This window comes from Globicephala melas, chromosome 1 (assembly GCF_963455315.2).
Source record: "Globicephala melas chromosome 1, mGloMel1.2, whole genome shotgun sequence".
In the NCBI taxonomy this organism is placed as follows: Eukaryota; Metazoa; Chordata; class Mammalia; order Artiodactyla; family Delphinidae; genus Globicephala; species Globicephala melas.
In genome coordinates this window covers 59,348,778-59,368,766 of record NC_083314.1, presented here as the reverse complement: position 1 = coordinate 59,368,766, position 19,989 = coordinate 59,348,778, and the positions used below count along the sequence as shown (strand labels likewise).

At 38.5% G+C, this 19,989-nt stretch overlaps 1 protein-coding gene across 3 annotated transcripts in view; it reads right to left on the bottom strand.

Annotated features, from left to right (window-relative positions):
• The window catches only part of F5 (coagulation factor V), an 84,829-nt gene that overhangs the window by 40,506 nt on the left and 24,334 nt on the right, over positions 1-19,989 (bottom strand). For all 3 annotated transcript variants that reach the window (XM_060296622.1, XM_060296629.1, XM_060296636.1), the window contains exons 4-7: positions 11,117-11,329; positions 9,488-9,631; positions 6,636-6,857; positions 4,957-5,122 (exon numbers count right to left, since the gene is read on the bottom strand). In XM_060296622.1, coding sequence (XP_060152605.1) covers positions 4,957-5,122; positions 6,636-6,857; positions 9,488-9,631; positions 11,117-11,329 — 745 coding nt within the window. The remainder of the gene's footprint in view (positions 1-4,956; positions 5,123-6,635; positions 6,858-9,487; positions 9,632-11,116; positions 11,330-19,989) is intronic.

Genomic DNA, 19,989 nt, shown 5'->3' with positions numbered 1-19,989 from the left:
ATGCCTAGGTATTTTATTCTTTTTGTTGCAATGGTGAATGGGATTATTTCCTCAATTTCTCTTTCTGATCTTTCATTGTTAGTGTATAGGAATGCAAGAGATTTCTGTGCATTTTTTTTGTATCTTGCAACTTTACTAAATTCATTGATTAGCTCTAGTAGTTTTCTGGTGGCCTTTTTAGGATTATCTATGTATAGTATGATGTCATCTGCAAACAGTGACAGTTTTACATCTTCTTTTCCAATTTGTATTCCTTTGTTTCATTTTCTTCCTGATGGCCATGGCTAGGACTTCCAAAACTATGTTGAATAATAGTGGCGAGCGTGGACATCCTTGTCCTGTTCCTAATCTTAGAGGAAATGCTTTCAGTTTTTCACCATTGAGAATGATATTTGCTGTGGGTTTGTCATATATGGCCTTTATTATGTTGAGGTAGGTTCCCTCTATGCCCACTTTCTGGAGAGTTTTTTTCATCAATGGGTGTTGAATTTTGTCAAAAGCTTTTTCTGCCTCTATTGAGATTATCATATGGTTTTTATTCTTCAGTTTGTTAATATGTGTATCATATTGATTGATTTGCATATATTGAAGAACCTTGCATCCCTGGGATAAATCCCACTTGATCATTGTGTATGATCCTTTTAATGTGTTCTTGGATTCTGTTTGGTGGTATTTTGTTGAGGATTTCTGCATCTATGTTCTTCAGTGATATTGGTCTGTAATTTTCTTTTTTTGTAGAATCTTTGTCTGGTTTTGGTATCAGGGTGATGGTGGCCTCACAGAATGAGTTTGGGAGTGTTCCTTCCTCTACCATGTTTTGGAAGAGTTTGAGAAGGATGGGTGTTAGCTCTTCTCTAAATGTTTCATAGGATTCACCTGTGAAGCCATCTGGATCTGGATGAAGAGTTTTAATCACAGTTTCAAGTTCATTATTTGTGATTGGTCTGTTCATATTTTCTATTTTTTCCTGGTTCAGTCTTGGAAGGTTATACTTTTCTAAGAATTCGTCCATTTCTTCCAGGTTGTCCATTTTATTGGTGTAGAGCTGCTTGTAGTAGTCTCATATGATGCTTTCTATTTCTGTGTTGTCCTTTTAACTTCTTTTTTATTTCTAATTTTATTGATTTGAGTCCTCTCCCTCTTTTTCTTGATGCGTCTGACTTAACATTTATCAATTTTGTTTATCTTCACAAAGAACCAGCTTCTAGTTTTATTGACCTTTGCTGTTGTTCTCTTTGTTTCTATTTCATTTATTTCTGCTCAGATATTTATGATTTCTTTCCTTCTACTAACTTCGGGTTTTGTTTGTCCTTCTTTCTCTAGTTCCTTTAGGTGTAAGGTTAGATTGTTTATTTGAGATTTTTCTTGTTTCTTGAGGTAGGACTGTATTGCTATAAACTTCCCTCTTAGAACTGCTTTTGCTGCATCCCACAGGTTTTGGATCATCATGTTTTCATTGTCATTTGTCTCTAGGTATTTTTTGATTTCCTCTTTGATTTCTTCAGTGATCTCTTGGTTATTTAGTAACGTTTGTTTAGCCTCCAGGTGTTTGTGTTTTTTATGTTTTTTTCCCTGGAATTTATTTCTAATCTCATAGCATTGTGGTCGGAAAAGATGCTTGATATGATTTCAGTTTTCTTAAATTTACCAAGGCTTGATTTGTGACCCAAGATGTGATCTATCCTAGGCAATGTTCCATGTGCACTTGAGAAGAAAGTGTAATCTGCTGTTTTCAGATAGAATGTCCTATAAATATTAATTAAATCTATCTGGTCTGTTGTGTCATTTAAAGGTCATGTTTCCTTATTAATTTTCTGTCTGGATGATCTCTCCATTGGTGTAACTGAGGTGTTAAAGTTCCCCAATATTATTGTGTTACTCTCAATTTCCTCTTTTATAGCTATTAGCATTTGCCTTATGTATTGAAGTACTCCTATGTTGGTTGCATATATATTTATAATTGTTATATCTTCTTCTTGGATTGATCCCATGATCATTATGTAGTATCCTTCCTTGTCTCTTGTAACATTCTTTATTTTAAAGTTTATTTTATCTGATGTGAGTATTGCTACTCCAGGTTTCTTTTGATCTCCATTTGCATGGAATATCTTTTTCCATCCCTTCATTTTCAGTCTGTTTTTCAGTTTTCTTCTGTTACTGATTTGTAGTTTCATACCATTATGGTGAGAAAAGATACTTGATATTATTTTAATATTCTGAAATTGTTAAAACTTGTTTTGTGGACTAATATGTTATAAAGAATCCTAGAGAATATTCCATTTGCACTTGAGAAGAATATGTATTCTGCTGTTGTTCAACGGAATGTTCTTTATTTGGATGTAATGTTCTTTATATGTCTGTTAGTTACACTTGTTCTACAGTGTTATTCAATTCCACTGCTTCCTTATTGATTTTATGTCTGGATCATTTATCCATTGATTAAAGTGTGGTATTAAAGTCCCCTACTATTATTGTATTGCTGTCTATTTTTCTCTGTAGTTCCGTTAATATTTGCTTCATATATTTAGGTTCTCTAAACTTGGCTGCATACATATTTATAATTTTATAGTATTTTGATTAATTGACCCCTCTATCATTATATAGTGACCTTGTCTTTTTTACCCCTTCACTTTTTTTAATAACTTTTTATTTTATGTTGGAGTATAGCTGATTAACAATATTGCGATAGCTTCAGGTGCACAGCAAATCGACTCAGCCATACATATACACGTATCCATTAATCTATAGGTGTCCTTAAAGCTAAAGTGATAAGTCTGCTATTGAAGCTCTCTATTGAATATTTTCAGTTCTGTTATTGTATTCTTCAGCTCTAGGATTTCTGTTTGGTTATTTTTTTATGGTTTCTCTTTCTTTATTAAATTTCTTATTTTGTTCATTTATTGTTTTCCTGATTTCATTTGATTACCTATCTGTGTTATCTTGTACCTCATTGAGCTTCTTTAAGATGATTATTTTTAATTCTTTGTCAGGCAATTTGTAGATCTCTATTTCTTTCACACTGGTTACTGGAGCTTTATTAGTTTCCTTTGGTGGTGTCATGTTGCCTGATTCTTTGTGATTTGTGTAGCTTTGTGTTGATGTTTGTGCATTTGAAGGAGCAAACACCCCCTTCCAATCTTTACAGACAGGTTTTGGCAGGTAAAAACCTCTTGTCAGGTCTGCAGGCTGATGGAATTGCCTCTGGGATCACAGTTGAGTGAGGTTGGAACCAGATCATGTGGTTGCTGCTGGGCCTGCAGCAGCATCTGTGGTTGGAAGGCCTTTTACCAGGGGCTCAGGTGGACATAGACCCTGTCTGGTCCCTGGGAAAATGGAACTGCCTTCAGGACCTTGGTCGGTAGAGCTGGCACTGGGATAACAGTCTACTTCAAGGTCCACAATTGGGTTTGCAAATGGTAGGCCTGTTATCAAGTGTGTAGATGGGAGTGGCTCCCATCTGGCCCTTTGGAGGGCTCCCAGTGTGTCACTTGGTGGGTCCCTGAGTTGGCAGAACTGCTCCTCAACTGCAGTTTTGAGGTATGGAACTAGGTAGCAGGGCCATTTCAAGATCTGTAGTGGGACCAAGGTCTGCAGGCCAGCCACCAGGGGCATGAGTGGATGTGACCCCCGACAGGTTCCTGGGCAGGCAAGACTACTCCTGGATCATGGCTGGGAGAAGGATTGAATTAGTTACAGGGCTTCTTCAAGATCCACAGTCAAACTGAGGTCTGCAGGTCAGCCTCCAGGGTCATGGACAGGTGTGACTCCTGCTGGGTTCCTTATCAAATGGTGCTAGTGGCAGGACCAAGGTTAAGTGGGGCTGTAGCTGAGTCCATAAGGGGAGGAGGCTATTTCCAGGTTTGTAACTGAATTACAGTTAGTGAACCAGCCATCTGAGCATGGACTTGCCTTCACAAAACAGTCCTCCTTGGTCTTGACTTACACTGGGATTTTGCAAGTTCCTACTTTGATCCCAAAGCTCTCACAAAGGCACTTCTCTTTGTGGATGGCTGCCAAATTATCGTTGCTGTGGGGGAATACAAGTGGGGGAATCTGCTATTCTACCTTCTTGCTCCCTTGACTTTTTAATTTAAAAGTATCTCTTGGAGAACTTTTTATATTAGTAGTACAGAGAGAGTTTTTGCATCCTCTTTAAAACAGATGCATAGTATTCCATTGTATGGATGTACCATAACTTATTAATTTCCTATTGATGGACATTATGGGTTGTTTCCAATCTTTTGCTACAACAGTGCAGCAGTGAACATCCTGTACACATACCATTTCACCTGTAAGCAAGTATATCTATATAGTAAATTCCCAGAGTGAGATTGCTGGATCAAAAAATATATGCATTTATAATTTTAATACACATTGCCAAATTATCCTCTAGAATGGCTTTTCCAATTCGCTCTTCCACCAGCAATACATGATAGAGCTTGTTTCCCGCAGCCTTGCCAATACATTATGTCATCTAAACTTGTGAGTCTCATAGATGAAAAATAGTATTTGAGAGAAGTTTAGTTTACATATTTCTCTTACTGTGAGTGAGCTTGAGTATTTTTCAAGTGTTTAAGAGCTATTTGAATTTCCAGTTTTCTTAATCCCACTCTCCCATTTCCTAATTTACAAAATAAATAAAAGCTGTTTCTAACTTGTGGCATTAAAGAAAAGCTCTTAGAAAGGTTTAACACAGTGCTTGGCAAAAGGAAGCATTCAAGAAGTAGTAGTTGCTATTATTATTGCTGTTGTTACTACTACTATTATTATTATTTTTCTGAGCTCTCTTGGTGAGTTTGGAGTAATCTCAGATTGTTTTGGAAAAGAAAACCTGAATGAGATCCAATACATGTATTACCATGAAAGCTGTCAACTCATGACCTTTCACCCCATGCATCTAGGACCCTATGGAAAATGTCTGGAATCTGCACGGTAGGAAGAACCCCCCAAACTCACTTGTCCATGTTTGCTGGTATTATAGGTGCATAGTCCCAAATGACTTCCTTTGCAGCAATGAAGTATTCCCATCTCTTAATGTGCCGCCTCTGGTCTCGAGTTAGTTTCTTAGGATTCCTGGTTTTCTTTGCACAGTTTTTAATGTCTATGTAAGCCTGCATCCCAGCTGAGTTAGGACATAAAGACAATGAAAGAATTTGAGAGAAGAAATTAAGGCTGATAAAATGTATATCTTTAAAATAAATTTGTGGAAGTTTTCAATAATAACAGTGAAAGTAACGCTCAGGCAACTTTTGAACATTTTGGTTTGAAGCTCTTTTAATACACTGCAGAAGGACCAAGAATAAAAAAGCAAGGGAAAGAGAGGATGAATTAGGGGAATAACTTGGAAAGCTATCCTTTGTTTCTTACCAGGGAGGAAAATTTCTTGAAATTTCCAGATCCTTAAAACCTTATGACTTAGGTCATGTCGATTTCTCATATTTCCTATAACCTCTTCCTTTTATTTGTAAAATGAAGATATTACTAGTATGTACTGTATGAAATTGTTCTTAAAAATTAAATAAGATAATACAGAAAGCACTTAACTTCAATAATGTTAGTTTTGCTGTTGTTTCATTAGTATTTGGGGCTCTATCTTTCAGGGATATTGTGACAATTTCATTACTTCAAATATAATTTTGACTGCTTAGTGTGAACAAAAAATGAAATGATCCCATAAAGTGTCTTTTTTTTATATTTCTTGCTTTTTTATTATTTATTTATTTATTTTTGTGGTACACGGGCCTCTCACTGTTGTGGCCTCTCCTGTTGCGGAGCACAGGCTCTGGACACGTAGGCTCAGCAGCCATGGCTCACGGGCCCAGCTGCTCCGCGGCATGTGGGATCTTCCCGGACCGGGGCACGAACCTGTGTCCCCTGCATCGGCAGGTGGACTCTCAACCACTGGGCCACCAGGGAGGCCCTATTTCTTGCTTTTATACACATTATTTTGGTAACACAATGATTTCCTATAGTGATATTTACTTATATTTACAGGAACCCTCCTCCTAACTGTTTTAAAGCAACAGTGTGTAATAGACCGTTATTTTGTTTACCTGATACCATATAACAACCTAGGCTGATCTTTTCCCCCACTAGAATTCACTGATGTTCTTTAAAGCTCACCCCTCAGCTGGTTAGATACCGTGTTTTTTCTATTCAACACACATCCACTGAGTTCCTCTTTGGGTCAGGCTCTGTGCTCATCTTGTTATGAAAGACAGTTTTTTCATGTTAAAACTTTTACACTTTCTGTAACTTGGTGCTTCTATAAATTTACAGAAGTTTGACCAGTTCCAACACCTAGTTCTTTTCCTTTAGCTGCATATTAAATAGCCCAAGAAAAAATATCTTTATGTATGTTTTTGTTTCCTTCCTCCTTTCTCCTTTTAAGGAAGTAGAGACCTCTTCAGCTTTTGCATCACTTTAAAAAGTCTTTGTCAATTTCTCTACTTCCTCCATCCCCAACTAACGAGCTATAAGTCTAAGAGCAAAGTATCTATATTCTGTTCTCAAGGACTAAGGAATGTATGTTTGGAGTGTGGGTGGCTTGCAAGAGCAAAGGAAAATGAGGGATTTAGTGCCTAGGACAAAAGGATCCTACATTTGTAAGCAAGACTGTTGAAAGAATTTCTTGCCTTGAAAATGTTTTGGGATGAGCGAAGATATGATCCACTTTCCCTCTAGGCTCATGGTCATGTTTGCAGTTGTGGACGTAGCACTGACGAGAGTGATGGCTGAGATCTTATGATGGCTCTGCTCCAGGACATGGCCGTTGAAATGAATGGAGAACAGTTCTGGCCCAGAGCTCATTCCAATCAGATGCCAACTGATGTGGTCATGGGCACAAACTGTTATATCTGAGGGAGAGAGAGAGAGAGAGAGATGGGGGCCAAAACAGTCAGTCAGCAGTCTGTGATAACAAATTCACTCACCAGATACGTATTGAGCACCTGCTTTGCATCAGGCATTGTGCAAGGTTCTGGGGGTACAGACACTCCCATTTTCATTCCTGCCCTAGAAAAGCAGACATCCGAGTGGTGGGCAAACAAGCAGTCACAACTCATTGCAATAAGTGGTATTATAGAGCCCAGAGAGGGGGGACATTAGTTTAGAAACACAGGGATTGCTAAGGCCAAGGAGAGAAGAAAGTAGGTGACCAACCATCCTGGTTTACTGAGGACTGAGGGGTTTCCCAGGAGGCAGGATTTTCAGTGTTAGAACTGAGAAAGTCCTGGGCAGGCCTGAGTAGTTGGTCACTCTAGTACCAATCTGGACTCAGCTGGAGGGAGTTGCCAGAGCCTCCAACAGGGCTGAGTTTAAGGGCCTAAACCTCTAATCCTAAAAGGGCTTGATCCTAACAGGAAGAAGATGTGAAGATGCTTTAAGGATTTTATACTGTTTCTTTGCCCACTGGTTGATTTTTTTAATGACAAGGCAGTGAATTACTGTGTGGGTTATAGGATCTCCTTAAAATGCAGTGGACAAAGCCTCAGTATACTGGGTCACTGGGAGCGTTTCATGGATGGAGTAATGAGAACTGAGTACAAAAGCTGTCTGGCTCCTTCTTGCTCCCACAGTGACTCAGAAAATGCTGATTTGCTCTATGGGAGATTCCAACCTCTGGCTTCTATCCTTGGCTTGGGTTTTAAATTTCAGATCTATAATCACTCGATACTAGACCGTGGGGCCATGAATCAGTCCCTTACCCAAAGAGGGGCTAAGGGCTTGTCTTGTTCAGACCATTGTAACAAGACCAATTCCTAGTATCACAGGTGAGAACAAGAAGCTGGAAGGTAGGAGGCTTTGGTGGAAGAATTTGTCTGCCTCCAATCAATGCATATATTGGGTTGAGCATTTCATACATCTGTATTAGCGTTTATCATATTTATTCAATTTATACTGCCCCATAAGGCAGTTTTACAAGCATTAACTTTTCTCAGTTTCTACTACCAGCTACTTTTGACCCCAGTTACTCTGTCTTTTTCAACTATAAATTCATAAATTCTATGCCCTGATAGAGTTATTAATTTTTATTTTTTCATATGGGTTATTTTGGCTTCTCCTTCTCTATATTTAGACGGATGATTTACTTTGCCAGGACACAGATACAATTTCTCTTTTGACCACTCCCCTCTAAGGCCCATAGTAGCTAACATGCTATGTTATCTGTAAAAAACTTCTTAAACACCCTGTGCACCAGGATAGATGATTAACCCATTTTTTTACGAAAGCACGTTGAGACAACTAACTGCTAAAAGCCACACTAACGTAGAGAAGTGAGCAAGGTGTGAACTCAGATGTGCTAACTCAGTTAACTAAGTTTTTAAACTCTGAATCAAAACCCAGGGTCACGCTTCCCTGGTGGCGCAGTGGTTGAGAGTCCAACTGCCGATGCAGGGGACACGGGTTCGTGCCCCGGTCCGGGAGGATCCCACATGCCGCGGGAGCGGCTGGGCCCGTGAGCCATGGCCGCTGAGCCTGCGCATCCACAGCCTGTGCTCCGCAACGGGAGAGGCCACAACAGTGAGAGACCCGCGTAACGCAAAAAAAAAAGAAAAAAAAAACAAAAACAAAACCCAGGGTCATCTTAGTATATTTGTAATGACCTGGGTGGGAAGATAGAATCAAATGAAATGGAATACAATTTAAAAGCAATGTCCAGACCTCAACTCTTGACAAGTTTTATTTTTAGTAAGAGAAGCCATTTGTGATTTTCAGATATAGAAAGCAGCCTCTGAGAAACTTAGTGTTTTGAAGCATAGTTTATTTAATAAAGTAATATTTCATTTTTCCCATTTTTCCCCCACAGGATCTTTGGTTCTAGGTCATTTCTATCAGAGAGAAGTAGAAGTGGTTTAGGTGGGGATCAGTTTTTTTTTTTCTCTTAACAATTGTTATGATTTTGCTTTTTCACAAGAGTCTACATGTAAATGAAAAGAGAAAAACATCCCATATGCCACTGAATATTACTCATCCACCATCTTTTGAAATGCTAGTAGTATTTTTGTATGTTGGATATTTCTCCTAATCTCCTGTTCATCTTCACTGTAAGTGTCTTCATTGCATTCTTCCTGCTGACCCTTCCTGCTGAGGACTGGCCTTGAACTCTGTTTTGTAGGGCTTCCTCTCTGGAAGAAAACATGGTCACCATGCAGCAGGGGCCACACAACTCACTGAAGGAGACTAAGCTGATATCCTGGATGTCTTCCTGGAGATGTAGGCCAAGGTGAAACCTGCTCGGAGCACTACATGTAATAAGACTGCACACTCCTTCTCTTAGGTAGCTTCTAATTTGTCTGTTGTACTTGTTAGTTAAAAAAAGCAAAAAAAAAAAGATTAAATCTTGAGAACCACTGAATTAGATTACATTACCTTTCAGATTAGGAGTTAAAAAATAGTGAGTATGGTCAACTACCCTAGTGCCTTTAGGAAAACAATGGGATCAGTGCTTCAACTATTTTTGGATAGTACACAGCCCATGTGTTACCTGGCATTGTCCCATTCACATAGCCATTGACTGTGTACATTAGGGATGATGTCTGGTTCCAGCTTTTACTTTCATCAAACACAGCAAACATCAGTACATGTTGCTTGTCAAACATCTTCTGTATCCCATCCTCAGTTAGGGTGCCTGTGAAAAAGACATACTTTTAATAGCATCCCAGATAGAAGGCTCTCATTAGCTATTCCTAGATAACAGAGTTTAAGATAAGCAGCCAATCATAATGATGTCAACTGTAAAGTGTTCTTATAAAAATAGCATCTATCAAGTAATAATGATTGAAGGCTTATTAAAATCCTGGTGCCACCTTGTTTCTTTCTGGCACCTGATAGCCTTGAGGAATGGGGCTTTAAAAGTAAATTTGATCTGGCACAGAGAGAAAACATGTGGGGACTGTCAAGGCTTTAGTAAAAGTATCCATTTCTTCCAGTGTCAGTAAGTCAATGCAGGGACTTACCTGGTGGTGCAGTGATTAAGAATCCACCTACTGATGCAGGGGACACGGGTTCGAGCCCTGGTCTGGGAAGATCCCACATGTCGTGGAGCAACTAAGCCCATGCACCACAACTACTGAGCCTGCACTCTAGAGCCTGCGCACCACAATGAAGTGTAGCCCCCGCTCGCCGCCAAGTAGAAAAAGTCTGTGCACAGCAACAAAGACCCAACACAGCCAAAGAGAAATAAAGAAATTTATATTAAAGAAAATAAGTTAATGCATAGGTACCGTAGCTCATTTGGTCAACGCATCACACTCCAAGTTTAATATAGCCATCTTGCTAGTACGTGTAATGGGAGGCTAGAGAATTGGTTGAGAGGGTCAAGATTAATCCACTCTCATGAATAAAAAATGCACCTGATAGTAAAATGAAAGAAGAGACTTTTATAAGTTTAAAATTTTTTCGGTGTCATCACAGTATCTTCTATACCAGGCAATGAAAATATGTATTTGTATAGTGAATAAATGAATTAGGAAGGTATGTAGGTATGGTATGCGTGTATGTACAGACAGATGGTGAATCCATCACATTATCTCCCACAGTGCAGTTTGTTGTGGTTGTTTGTTTTAATGAAAGGTGGGATGAATTTGTTTGGGATAAAATAAAAGTCCAAGCTTGCTCCTAAGAATCCCAGCCAATGAAATTTCTTATGAAGTCAGTTGAGTGTGTTTGAAACCTACCACTCAAAGTGTTCAGCTTGTTTGCAAGAAAGGAACCTGGAGTTTTGTGTATTTATAGACCAAATTACCAACCCAAACCTCAGATCTATTACTCAAAGTTCTTTCCAAGTACTCTCAGCAGAGTACGGACTGCTGTATACTTTCAAAAAGACTTGGCCTTGAGGTAAATGTTACGGATCATATGGGCATGGCAGCAGAACATACTCTCAGACAGAGATGTACTTGGGAGAGACTCCCAGGACCGAGATGAAGGAGGGGTTTAAGAAACAGAGGAAGATTGCAAATCCTCAAATATCAGTGTCAAATGATGATCTGATTTCTGCACCCTTCTCTGCTTGATTTACGAAAAGATACCAAGACACGCCCAAGCCTCATTCCATTATAGTATCTTTACCAATCCAACATCTTTGCTCTTTTGATTTTTTTTTTTTTTTTACCTTTCTTACAAATAAGCAGAGGTCCAATCAGTCCAGAGTTGAAGTCGTGTACCAGATTTTCATAGGAGTAATAGATATATGTGAGGCATGGAGGGTCATCGTGGGTGGGCCCACTGTCCTCACTGATATTCCACTCATAGGTATATTCTTGACCCGGAGCTACAGAATCATCCATCCTCTCCACAGGGAATGTGTGGTCAGGGTAAGAAGCACCTGGAGACATAAAAGCTGTGAAAACATCTGGATAGTTTCTGAGAACAACTTTTTCATCACTCTCAAGTCTGGGGGAACATAAGTTCTCTATGAAGATATATATGCCTTTCTATAGAAAGCCTTCATTATTTGGAAAGATTCACATATATCCACTTCTATGTCTATGTAATTATAAAGGCTTTGATCCATGGTGATCTGAAGTGAACAAGAAATGTTACTAGTACATTATTTAAAGTTTAGCAAGCTAAGTTTCCAGAGTATCTAAATAATTATTATTTAAATATAATCAGATAAGTGAATCACCTTTGACCAGAAAATCATCTCAGAATAAGATGGGTTAAATCTTCTCTGTGATGTATGACAAGACATTTTTTTTAATTTTTAAATTTTTTATTGAAGTACAGTTGATTTACAGTGTTGTGTTAGTTTCTGATATACAGCAAAGTGATTCAATTATATAGCTATATCTGTATCTTCTTTTATATATTATTTTCCATTATCATTTATTACAGGATATTGAATATAGTTCCCTGTGCTATACAGTAGGAGCTTGTTGCTTATCTATTTTATATATAGCAGTTTGTATCTGCTAATCCCAAACACCTAATTTATCCCTCTTCTATCCCCTTTCCCCTTTGGTAACCATAAGTTTGCTTTCTATGTCTGTGAGTCAGTTTCTGTTTTGTAAATAAGGTCATTTGTATCATATTTCAAATTCCACATGTAAGTGATATCATATGATATTTGTCTTTTTCTGTCTGACTTCACTTAGTATGATAATCTCTAGGTCCATCCATGTTGCTGCAAATGGTATTATTTCATCCTTTTTATGGCTGAGTAGTATTCCATTGTATATATATACCGCATCTTCTTTATCCATTCATCTGTCAATGGACATTTAGGTTGCTTCCATGTCTTGGCTATTGTAAATAGTGCTGGTATGAACATTGGGGTTGTGTGTATCTTTTCAGATTAGAATTTTGTCCAGATATATGCCGAGGAGTGGGATTGCTGGATCATATGGCAACTCTATTTTTGCCTCTCACTGCTGTGGCCTCTCCTGCTGCGGAGCACAGGCTCCGGACACGCAGGCTCAGTGGCCATGGCTCACGGTCCCAGCCACTCCGCGGCATGTGGGATCTTCCCGGACCGGGGCATGAACCCGTGTCCCCTGCATCGGCAGGTGGACTCCCAACCACTGCGCCACCAGGGAAGCCCTATTTTTAGTTTTTTGAGGAACCTCCATTCTGTTTCCATAGTGGCTGCACCAATTTATGTTCCCACCAACAGTGTAGGAGGGTTCCCTTTTCTCCACACCCTCTCCAGCATTTGTTATTTGTAGGCTTTTAAATGATGCCATTCTGACTGGTGTGAGGTGATATCTCATTGTAGTTTTGATTTGCATTTCTCTAATAACTAGCAATGTTGAGCATCTTTTCATGTGCCTATTGACCATCTTGTATGTCTTCTTTGGAATAGAAGTGTCTATTCAGGTCTTCTGTCCATTTTTTGATTGGGTTGTTTGGTTTTTTTGTTCTTGTTGTTACCGTTATTGAGTTGTATGAGCTGTTTGCCCATTTTGGAGATTAAGTCCTTGTTGGCCACATCATTTGCAAATATTTTCTTCCAGTCTGTAGGTAAGATATCTTATACTTAATCGCCTGTTAGCATGGGTTTAAGTGGTTATAAGAACACTCAGATCTGTTTATATATTGTTTTGCTCTGCATTTCATGTCTTCTTTCCAACTGATGCCACCCTTAGCCCTGTTTTATCAGTTTATCACATCTCCACCATCTGATTATCCCAACTCTTTCCCCAGAGTCTTAGAGTCTATCCTATATGCAGTCTAATTGTCCTTGTATAAAATATATCTACCGTCTGAAGTTTACATGCCTTACTTTGGTCCTTTGTGTACCCAAAGGCCCACTAGTAACACTTGCATATGTATTCAACTTTCCCTACTGGTGGGAGACGGGGGAGGATATAGAAATGGTCTTCCTTATTGAAGAAAGGGAACTGTGATGCTGAAGAGTGAAAGCAGTGCAGAGGGTTGGGTGGGGCTTTCAACAACAAAGAGAAGATGTGGCGAGAGATGGAGCAAGTGAGGTCAGGAAGGGCAGAGTTAGTTGTCATAGATAGCAAGAGGGAAGGGCAGTTTCTTCTGAGGCATTCCTCATTTAATCAGGTGAAAGTTTCACATCGCTGGTGCCAGAATTTCTCTTTAGGATACAGTTATCTTTGTTTAGTACAACAGTCAATAAATTTCTTGAGGTGGAAGGTAAGACCATCAGACTGTAGATGTGGGTAGAAAATAAGGATCAGAAAAAAGGGCTAAAATGTTTTACATAATGGAGTAAAGGGCCAGTGGAAACTACTCTTACTGAAGTGACTGTAGTTTTTGAAAACAAATGGTTAGTTTCTTTTCTTCCCTTCCCTCCTCCCTGTTCCTTTTCTTCTCCTCTTTATTCCTCCCCACTTCTTTCTCTCACTCCATCCCCCTTCCTTTCATCATCTTTATTAAGGTATAAATTACAAACAATACAATTCACCAATTTTAAGTACAATATTTGCTGAATTTTGACAAATAAGTACAGTTCTATAGCTACCATCACTATCGAGGTACAGAAGATTTCCATCACTCCAAAAAGTTTCCATGTGCCATTTGTAGCCATACCTTCCCCTATTCTCTGGACACATGCAACCGCTGATTTACTTTCTGTCACTATGCTTTACTTTCCTACATTGTCATATAAATGGAATGACACATCCATTGTGTTTGATTATAGTTAGTATGGTATACCTTCAATCCTTTTTTTTTTTTTTTGCGGTACGCAGGCGTCTCACTGTTGTGGCCTCTCCCATTGCGGAGCACAGGCCCCGGACGCGCAGGCTCAACGGCCATGGCTCATGGGCCCAGCCGCTCCGCAGCACATGGGATCTTCCTGGACCGGGGCACGAACCCGCGTCCCCTGCATCGGCAGGTGGACTCTCAACCACTGCGCCACCAGTGAAGCCCCAATCCTTTACTTTTTATCTTTGTCTTTAAAGTGGATTTCTTGAGTTCATCTTAAAGTTGGGTGTTGCTTTTTATTCAATCTTAAAATCTCTTAGTTGTTGTGTTCTTCCCATTTGCTTTTAATATAATTACTAATATGGTTGGGTTTAAATCTACCATTCTGCTATTGTTTTCTATTTGTCCATCTGGCTTTTATCCATTATTTTCTTTCTTTCCTACTTTCTTTTGGATTAATGGAGTATTTTTTATGTTTCCTTTTATCTCCACTATTGGTTTATTAGCTTTGCTTTGTTTTATTGGCGATGCCCTTCAGCTTACAAAATACAACTTTAACTTATCATAGTCTACCTTCAAATAATCTTATACCATTTTACTTATATTATAAGAAACTTGCAGTAGTATATTTCCATCTTCCCCCTCCCAGCCTTTGTGCTGTGGTTGTCATCCATTTCACTTCTACATGTATAATATACCCCATAATAAACTGTCATTATTTTTTGCTTTCCAGTTTAGATAATCAGCTATCTTTTTCAGAGATTAAAAATGAAGAAAAATTACTCCATACTTACCCATTTCTGGAATTTTTATCCCTTCTTGTGGCCCCAAATATCTCTCTGATATAATCTTTTTCTGCCTAAAGTACTTCTTTTAACATTTATTTTTCCTGGTCTGCTAATGAGAAATTGTTCCTGCTTTGTATGTCTAAAACAGTCTTTATTTTGCCTTCATTTTAAAAGGATATTTTTCCTTGGTGTAGAATGTCAAGTGGACAGATTGTCCCCATCCCCCCACACCCAGTATTTTAAAGATGTCCCTAACTATCTTCTGGCTCGCATTGTTTCTAATGATATCTGCTATCATTCTATTTTTTTCCTCTGTGACTTTATTTTAAAATTAATTAATTAATTAAATTTATTTTTTAGCTGCATTGGGTCTTCATTGCTGCACGTAGGCTTTCTCTAGTTGTGATGAGCAGGGGCTACTCTTCGTTGCAGTGCACGGGCTTCTCGTTGCAGTGGCGCCTTTTGTTGCGGAGCATGGGTTCCAGTAGTTGTGGCTCATGGGCTGTAGAGCGCAGGCTCAGTAGTTGTGGCACACGGGCTTAGCTGCTCCACGGCATGTGGGATCTTCCCGGACCAGGGCTCGAATCCATGTCCCCTGCATTGGCAGGCAGATTCTTAACAACTGAGCCACCAGGGAAGCCCCCTCTCTATGACTTGTTTCCTCTGACTGTTTTTAACATTTTCTCTTCATCACTGGTTTTCAGCAATTTGATTATGATGTGCCTTGGTGTGCTTTTATTCACGTTTCTTCTTCTTGGTTTTGTCAAGCCTCCTAACTTTGTAGGTTTATAGTTTTCATCACAGTTTGAAAGTTTTCAGCCACTATTTCTTTGAATATTTTTTTCTGTCCCTTCCTTTTCTAGGATTCTAATTACAGTTTACCCTTGAACAACATGGTTTAAACTGTGCAGGTACACTTACACGTGTTTTTTTTTAAACAAATACGTACTACACCATCCATGGTTGGTTGACTCTGCAGATGCAGAACCACAGATATAGAGGACAGACTAAAGTTACATATGGATTTTCGACTGTGTGGAGGGTTGGTGCCCCAATCCCCACATTGTTTAAGGGTTTACTGTACACATATGTTAGATCACTTGATATTGTCCCATAGTTCACTGAAGCTCTATTCATTTTGTTCAGTCATTTTATTTGCATGTTTTATTTTGGATAGTTTCTATCATTATGTATTAATGTTCTCCAATATTTCTTCTCCAGTGTCTAATGTGCTGTTAATCTCATCCAGTGTACTTACCATTTCAGCTATTGTATTTATCTATAGAGGTTCCATTTATGTTTTGTTTTTTTTAACATTCCATCTCTCTCCTCATCATGCTCATACTCTTCTCTACCTTCTAGAACATATGGAGAATATGTATAAGGGCTATCTTAATGTCTTTGCTTGCTAGTACTATCATTTCTTTTTTTAAATTTAAATTTTATTTTAATGTAGTTGATTCACAATGTTGTGTTAGTTTCAGGTGTGCAGCAGAGTGATTCAGTTATACATATACATATATTCATTCTTTTTTAGATTCTTTTCTCATACAGGTTATCCCAGAATATTGAGTAGAATTCCCCGTGCTATACAGTAGGTCCTTGTTGGTAATCTATCTTATATATAGTAGTGTGTGTATGTTCTTTTTCTGGATCTGTTTTTATTGATTGATTTTTTTCTTGATTATGGGTAATGATTCTCCTGATTTTTTGAACACATTAATTTTTATTAACATTGTGAGTTTTACATGTTGGTTTTGCGATTTTGTTGCATTCTTGTAACAAGTATTGGATTTTATGCTGACACATAGTTCAGACACTTGGAATCAATTTTATACATTCAAGTCTTATTTTTAAAGCTTTGTCATCTCCTGAGCGGCCTATAGTCTAGACTAATTTTGTCCAAATTCTGTTCCTTCTGGTGATTCTACCCAGTACCCATTTATTAGGAGGTCTTTCCACTTTTGATGGTGGGAACATACACTATTCCTGACCCTGTGTGTGGTCTAGGGATTGTTCTGTCTGTTTCTTTTTGCTGGTATTTACCTTACCATTAATACTTTCCTCACATACATGTGCATATTAGTACTTAGTTGAAGACTTGACAGGACCTCTCACTGAATTCACAAGAGCTCTTTCTCTGTAGCTGTACCATTCTCTCTAGGACTCTGCCCTACAAATCACAGGTTCCAGATACTATGGGCTACCCAGAATCTAAACTCTATTTCTTCAACTCAAAGAGACTGCTGGGCTCTGCTTGGATTCACCCTCATTGTGCTGTGCCCTGGAAACTCTCTCCAGGCAGAGGGCTCACCTCATTTGTTGTTATTCCCTCATGGATCATTCTCTTGCATTGTCTATTGTTCAATGTCTGAAAACTGTTTCATGTTATTTTGTCTGCCTGTCTAATTGTTAAGCAAAAGGGTAAATATGGTCCCTCATGTCCAAAAGCCAGACTCTGAGATGCTGAATTTCTATAAGAAATAGTTTATGCTGTAGTAGTGTCAGCTACCCTTGTCTAATTGCACATCATCAGGAAAATCTATTCCACTCAGAAACACTCATGTGAATTTGCATGGCATCAGCATACATTTGGGCTCTCCAGATGGGAGTGGGAAACGAGGAATATGCATCCATCAGCAATGGGGCATTTAGGCTGCAGCAACATGCATTGCTGTACCACATGAGGTTCTGAGTATGGAAGTCATAAGATAGAAGATTTGAATATGTACATCTAGATTCACTGACATGTTCTCCATAGGACACCATTCTGTGTATGGAAGAGAATACAACCAAACTTGAAGTAATATTGTAGTCATGATTTCATTTGCTTTAGAGATAGGAAACAAAGATGGACTTTAATACCCTCAGAAGCTGCCAATTTTTGTAGATGATTAAGCTTAGAGCATAGGGGAAAAAAAGACTAGTTATGGATGGACCATAAAGTCTTTACTGAAGACAGGAGACTGAATCAGGTTACTATTAGGTCAACACAAATCCAACTGTGTCAACTCATTCCATCAAACTTTTGTCTCACCCACAGGATAAAGACTAAGTTTGTTACTATGGCAGCTGAAGTTATTCATGCGTTTGCCCAATCTACCTATCCAGTATCATCTCCATTTGTATCTCTATGTCATGCATATTTTGTACTCCACAGCAATTTACTATGTCTAAAATATATTCCAAGTTTGCACTCTTCTCTGTATCTCTATAGGCATCACTCTAGGACAAGCCTAGACTCCAGAATTAGTCTGTTAACTGGTCACTGGGATTCTGGCATAAGAGGACCCTCATAATCTATTTCCCAGCCTGTAGACAGAATGATCCCTTAAAACCCCATATCTTACTTTGCCATTTTCCTGCTTAAAATCCTGACAATGGCCTCTTATTTCTCAAAATCCTTAACATTGACCACAGGTCCATTTATGACCTACCCCTACTTCTCTCTCCATTCTCAACGTGTGTGACTTTTCCCCTTGTTTACTATGTATCATTCACACTTGGGTCTCCTTTTAGTTTCCCAGAAGTGCCAAGTTACATCCTAGCTCAGGGTCTTTGTAGATATTATCCCCTCTGCCTAGAGTGTTCTTCCTCCTTTTCTTCCTTTGGATAAATGTGTGCTCATCCTTCAGATGTCAGGTGTAAGCTTACTTCTTCCCTCATCTATGATTGTGCTGGGTTTTTTTTTCTTTTACAGCACTCACCACAATTTATAATTAAGTATTGATATATGTGAGATTATATGATTAATTTTATTTCTTCCTACTAGATAATAATTATTTGTACCATGCACATTTCTGTCACTAGAATATGAGTGACTCAAAGACAGGTGCTGGATTGTATTTGTCTTAGTATCTCTGGTGCCTTTCACAGTACCTAGCATTGAGAAGGTGCTCAATGAATGTTTATTGAACTCTTTAAGATTTAAGGTCCTATGGTCTAGAAGCAAGGTCATAAAGTCTAAACTTATGTGTATGTTTGTTAGAATTGCATGGCATTAAAACATATTAAATGCCAACATTAACAATATGGAGATATTATATAAGAATCAGGTTGCTGGTTTCTCTTAAAGAATAACAACAACAACAAATAAAAACCTGGAGATCTGGTGACACTGGATCAAATTCCTGCAGAGAATTTGGTTGGATCTGAGTTTTGGCTGCCCCCTTCAGATAGGACACTAACTATCTGATCACCAGTCCCTACTGGACTAAGTTTTTCATTGAATTACCCTCCTGGCTTCTGTAGGCATCTAAGTTTGTGACCTTGTGCTAGTGAAAAGCTTAACACGGGACTTTGTTGTATCTTTTTTTCCCCCGCAAAAGATATCCTTTTGACACTGATAACCAATATTTAATAGGCTGAACTTTCACTCCATTGATAAAAAGGATTTGAGTGTTAAAATTATCAGGAGCTGAGAAATGTTAAAAGCTGAAATAACTTCCTGTGAATAATAATATTATGCCAGTCTAAGTCAAAAAGAAAAAAGAGTTTATGAGGAAGAGTCTCTGCTAATAAACACAATGAATTATCACTGGAAAGTTGCAAAATAGCTTTGGTAGCAAAGCACAAACAGGACTGATAAGGAGATCTGCCCTCTCAGGTTAAACCTTGTCTGTTGACTGAAATTCTCATGGCAAGTTGTTGACTAAAGCTATGTTGAATCAAGCATGATGACCCTTATTCAATGCTTCATGCTTTGTGATCTCATGAAGTTAAAAAATGATGTTTCTGGACATAATACTTCCACTGTTCCAACTGTGATTCTACTATAGGAAATTCCTATAGTAGCAAATGGCATTCATAAGCTCTCAAAAGGACAAAATGTGATATTCTTTGTAGGGTGAGAGAGAACTTTTGAAGTTCTTCCTCTTTCTCTGGATAAACATATCCTATAGGTCAGTTTACTCATTCCCTGATCTCTGATATATATCATATAATTTCACAAATATTTAATTAGAAATTGTGATGATACTATAATTAAAATATTTATGAAATTGTATGATTAATGATACTTTCTTCTGCTAGACTGTGGGAGAAAGTACATGAGTTTGCGGGCAAGAATTGAAATTTCTTG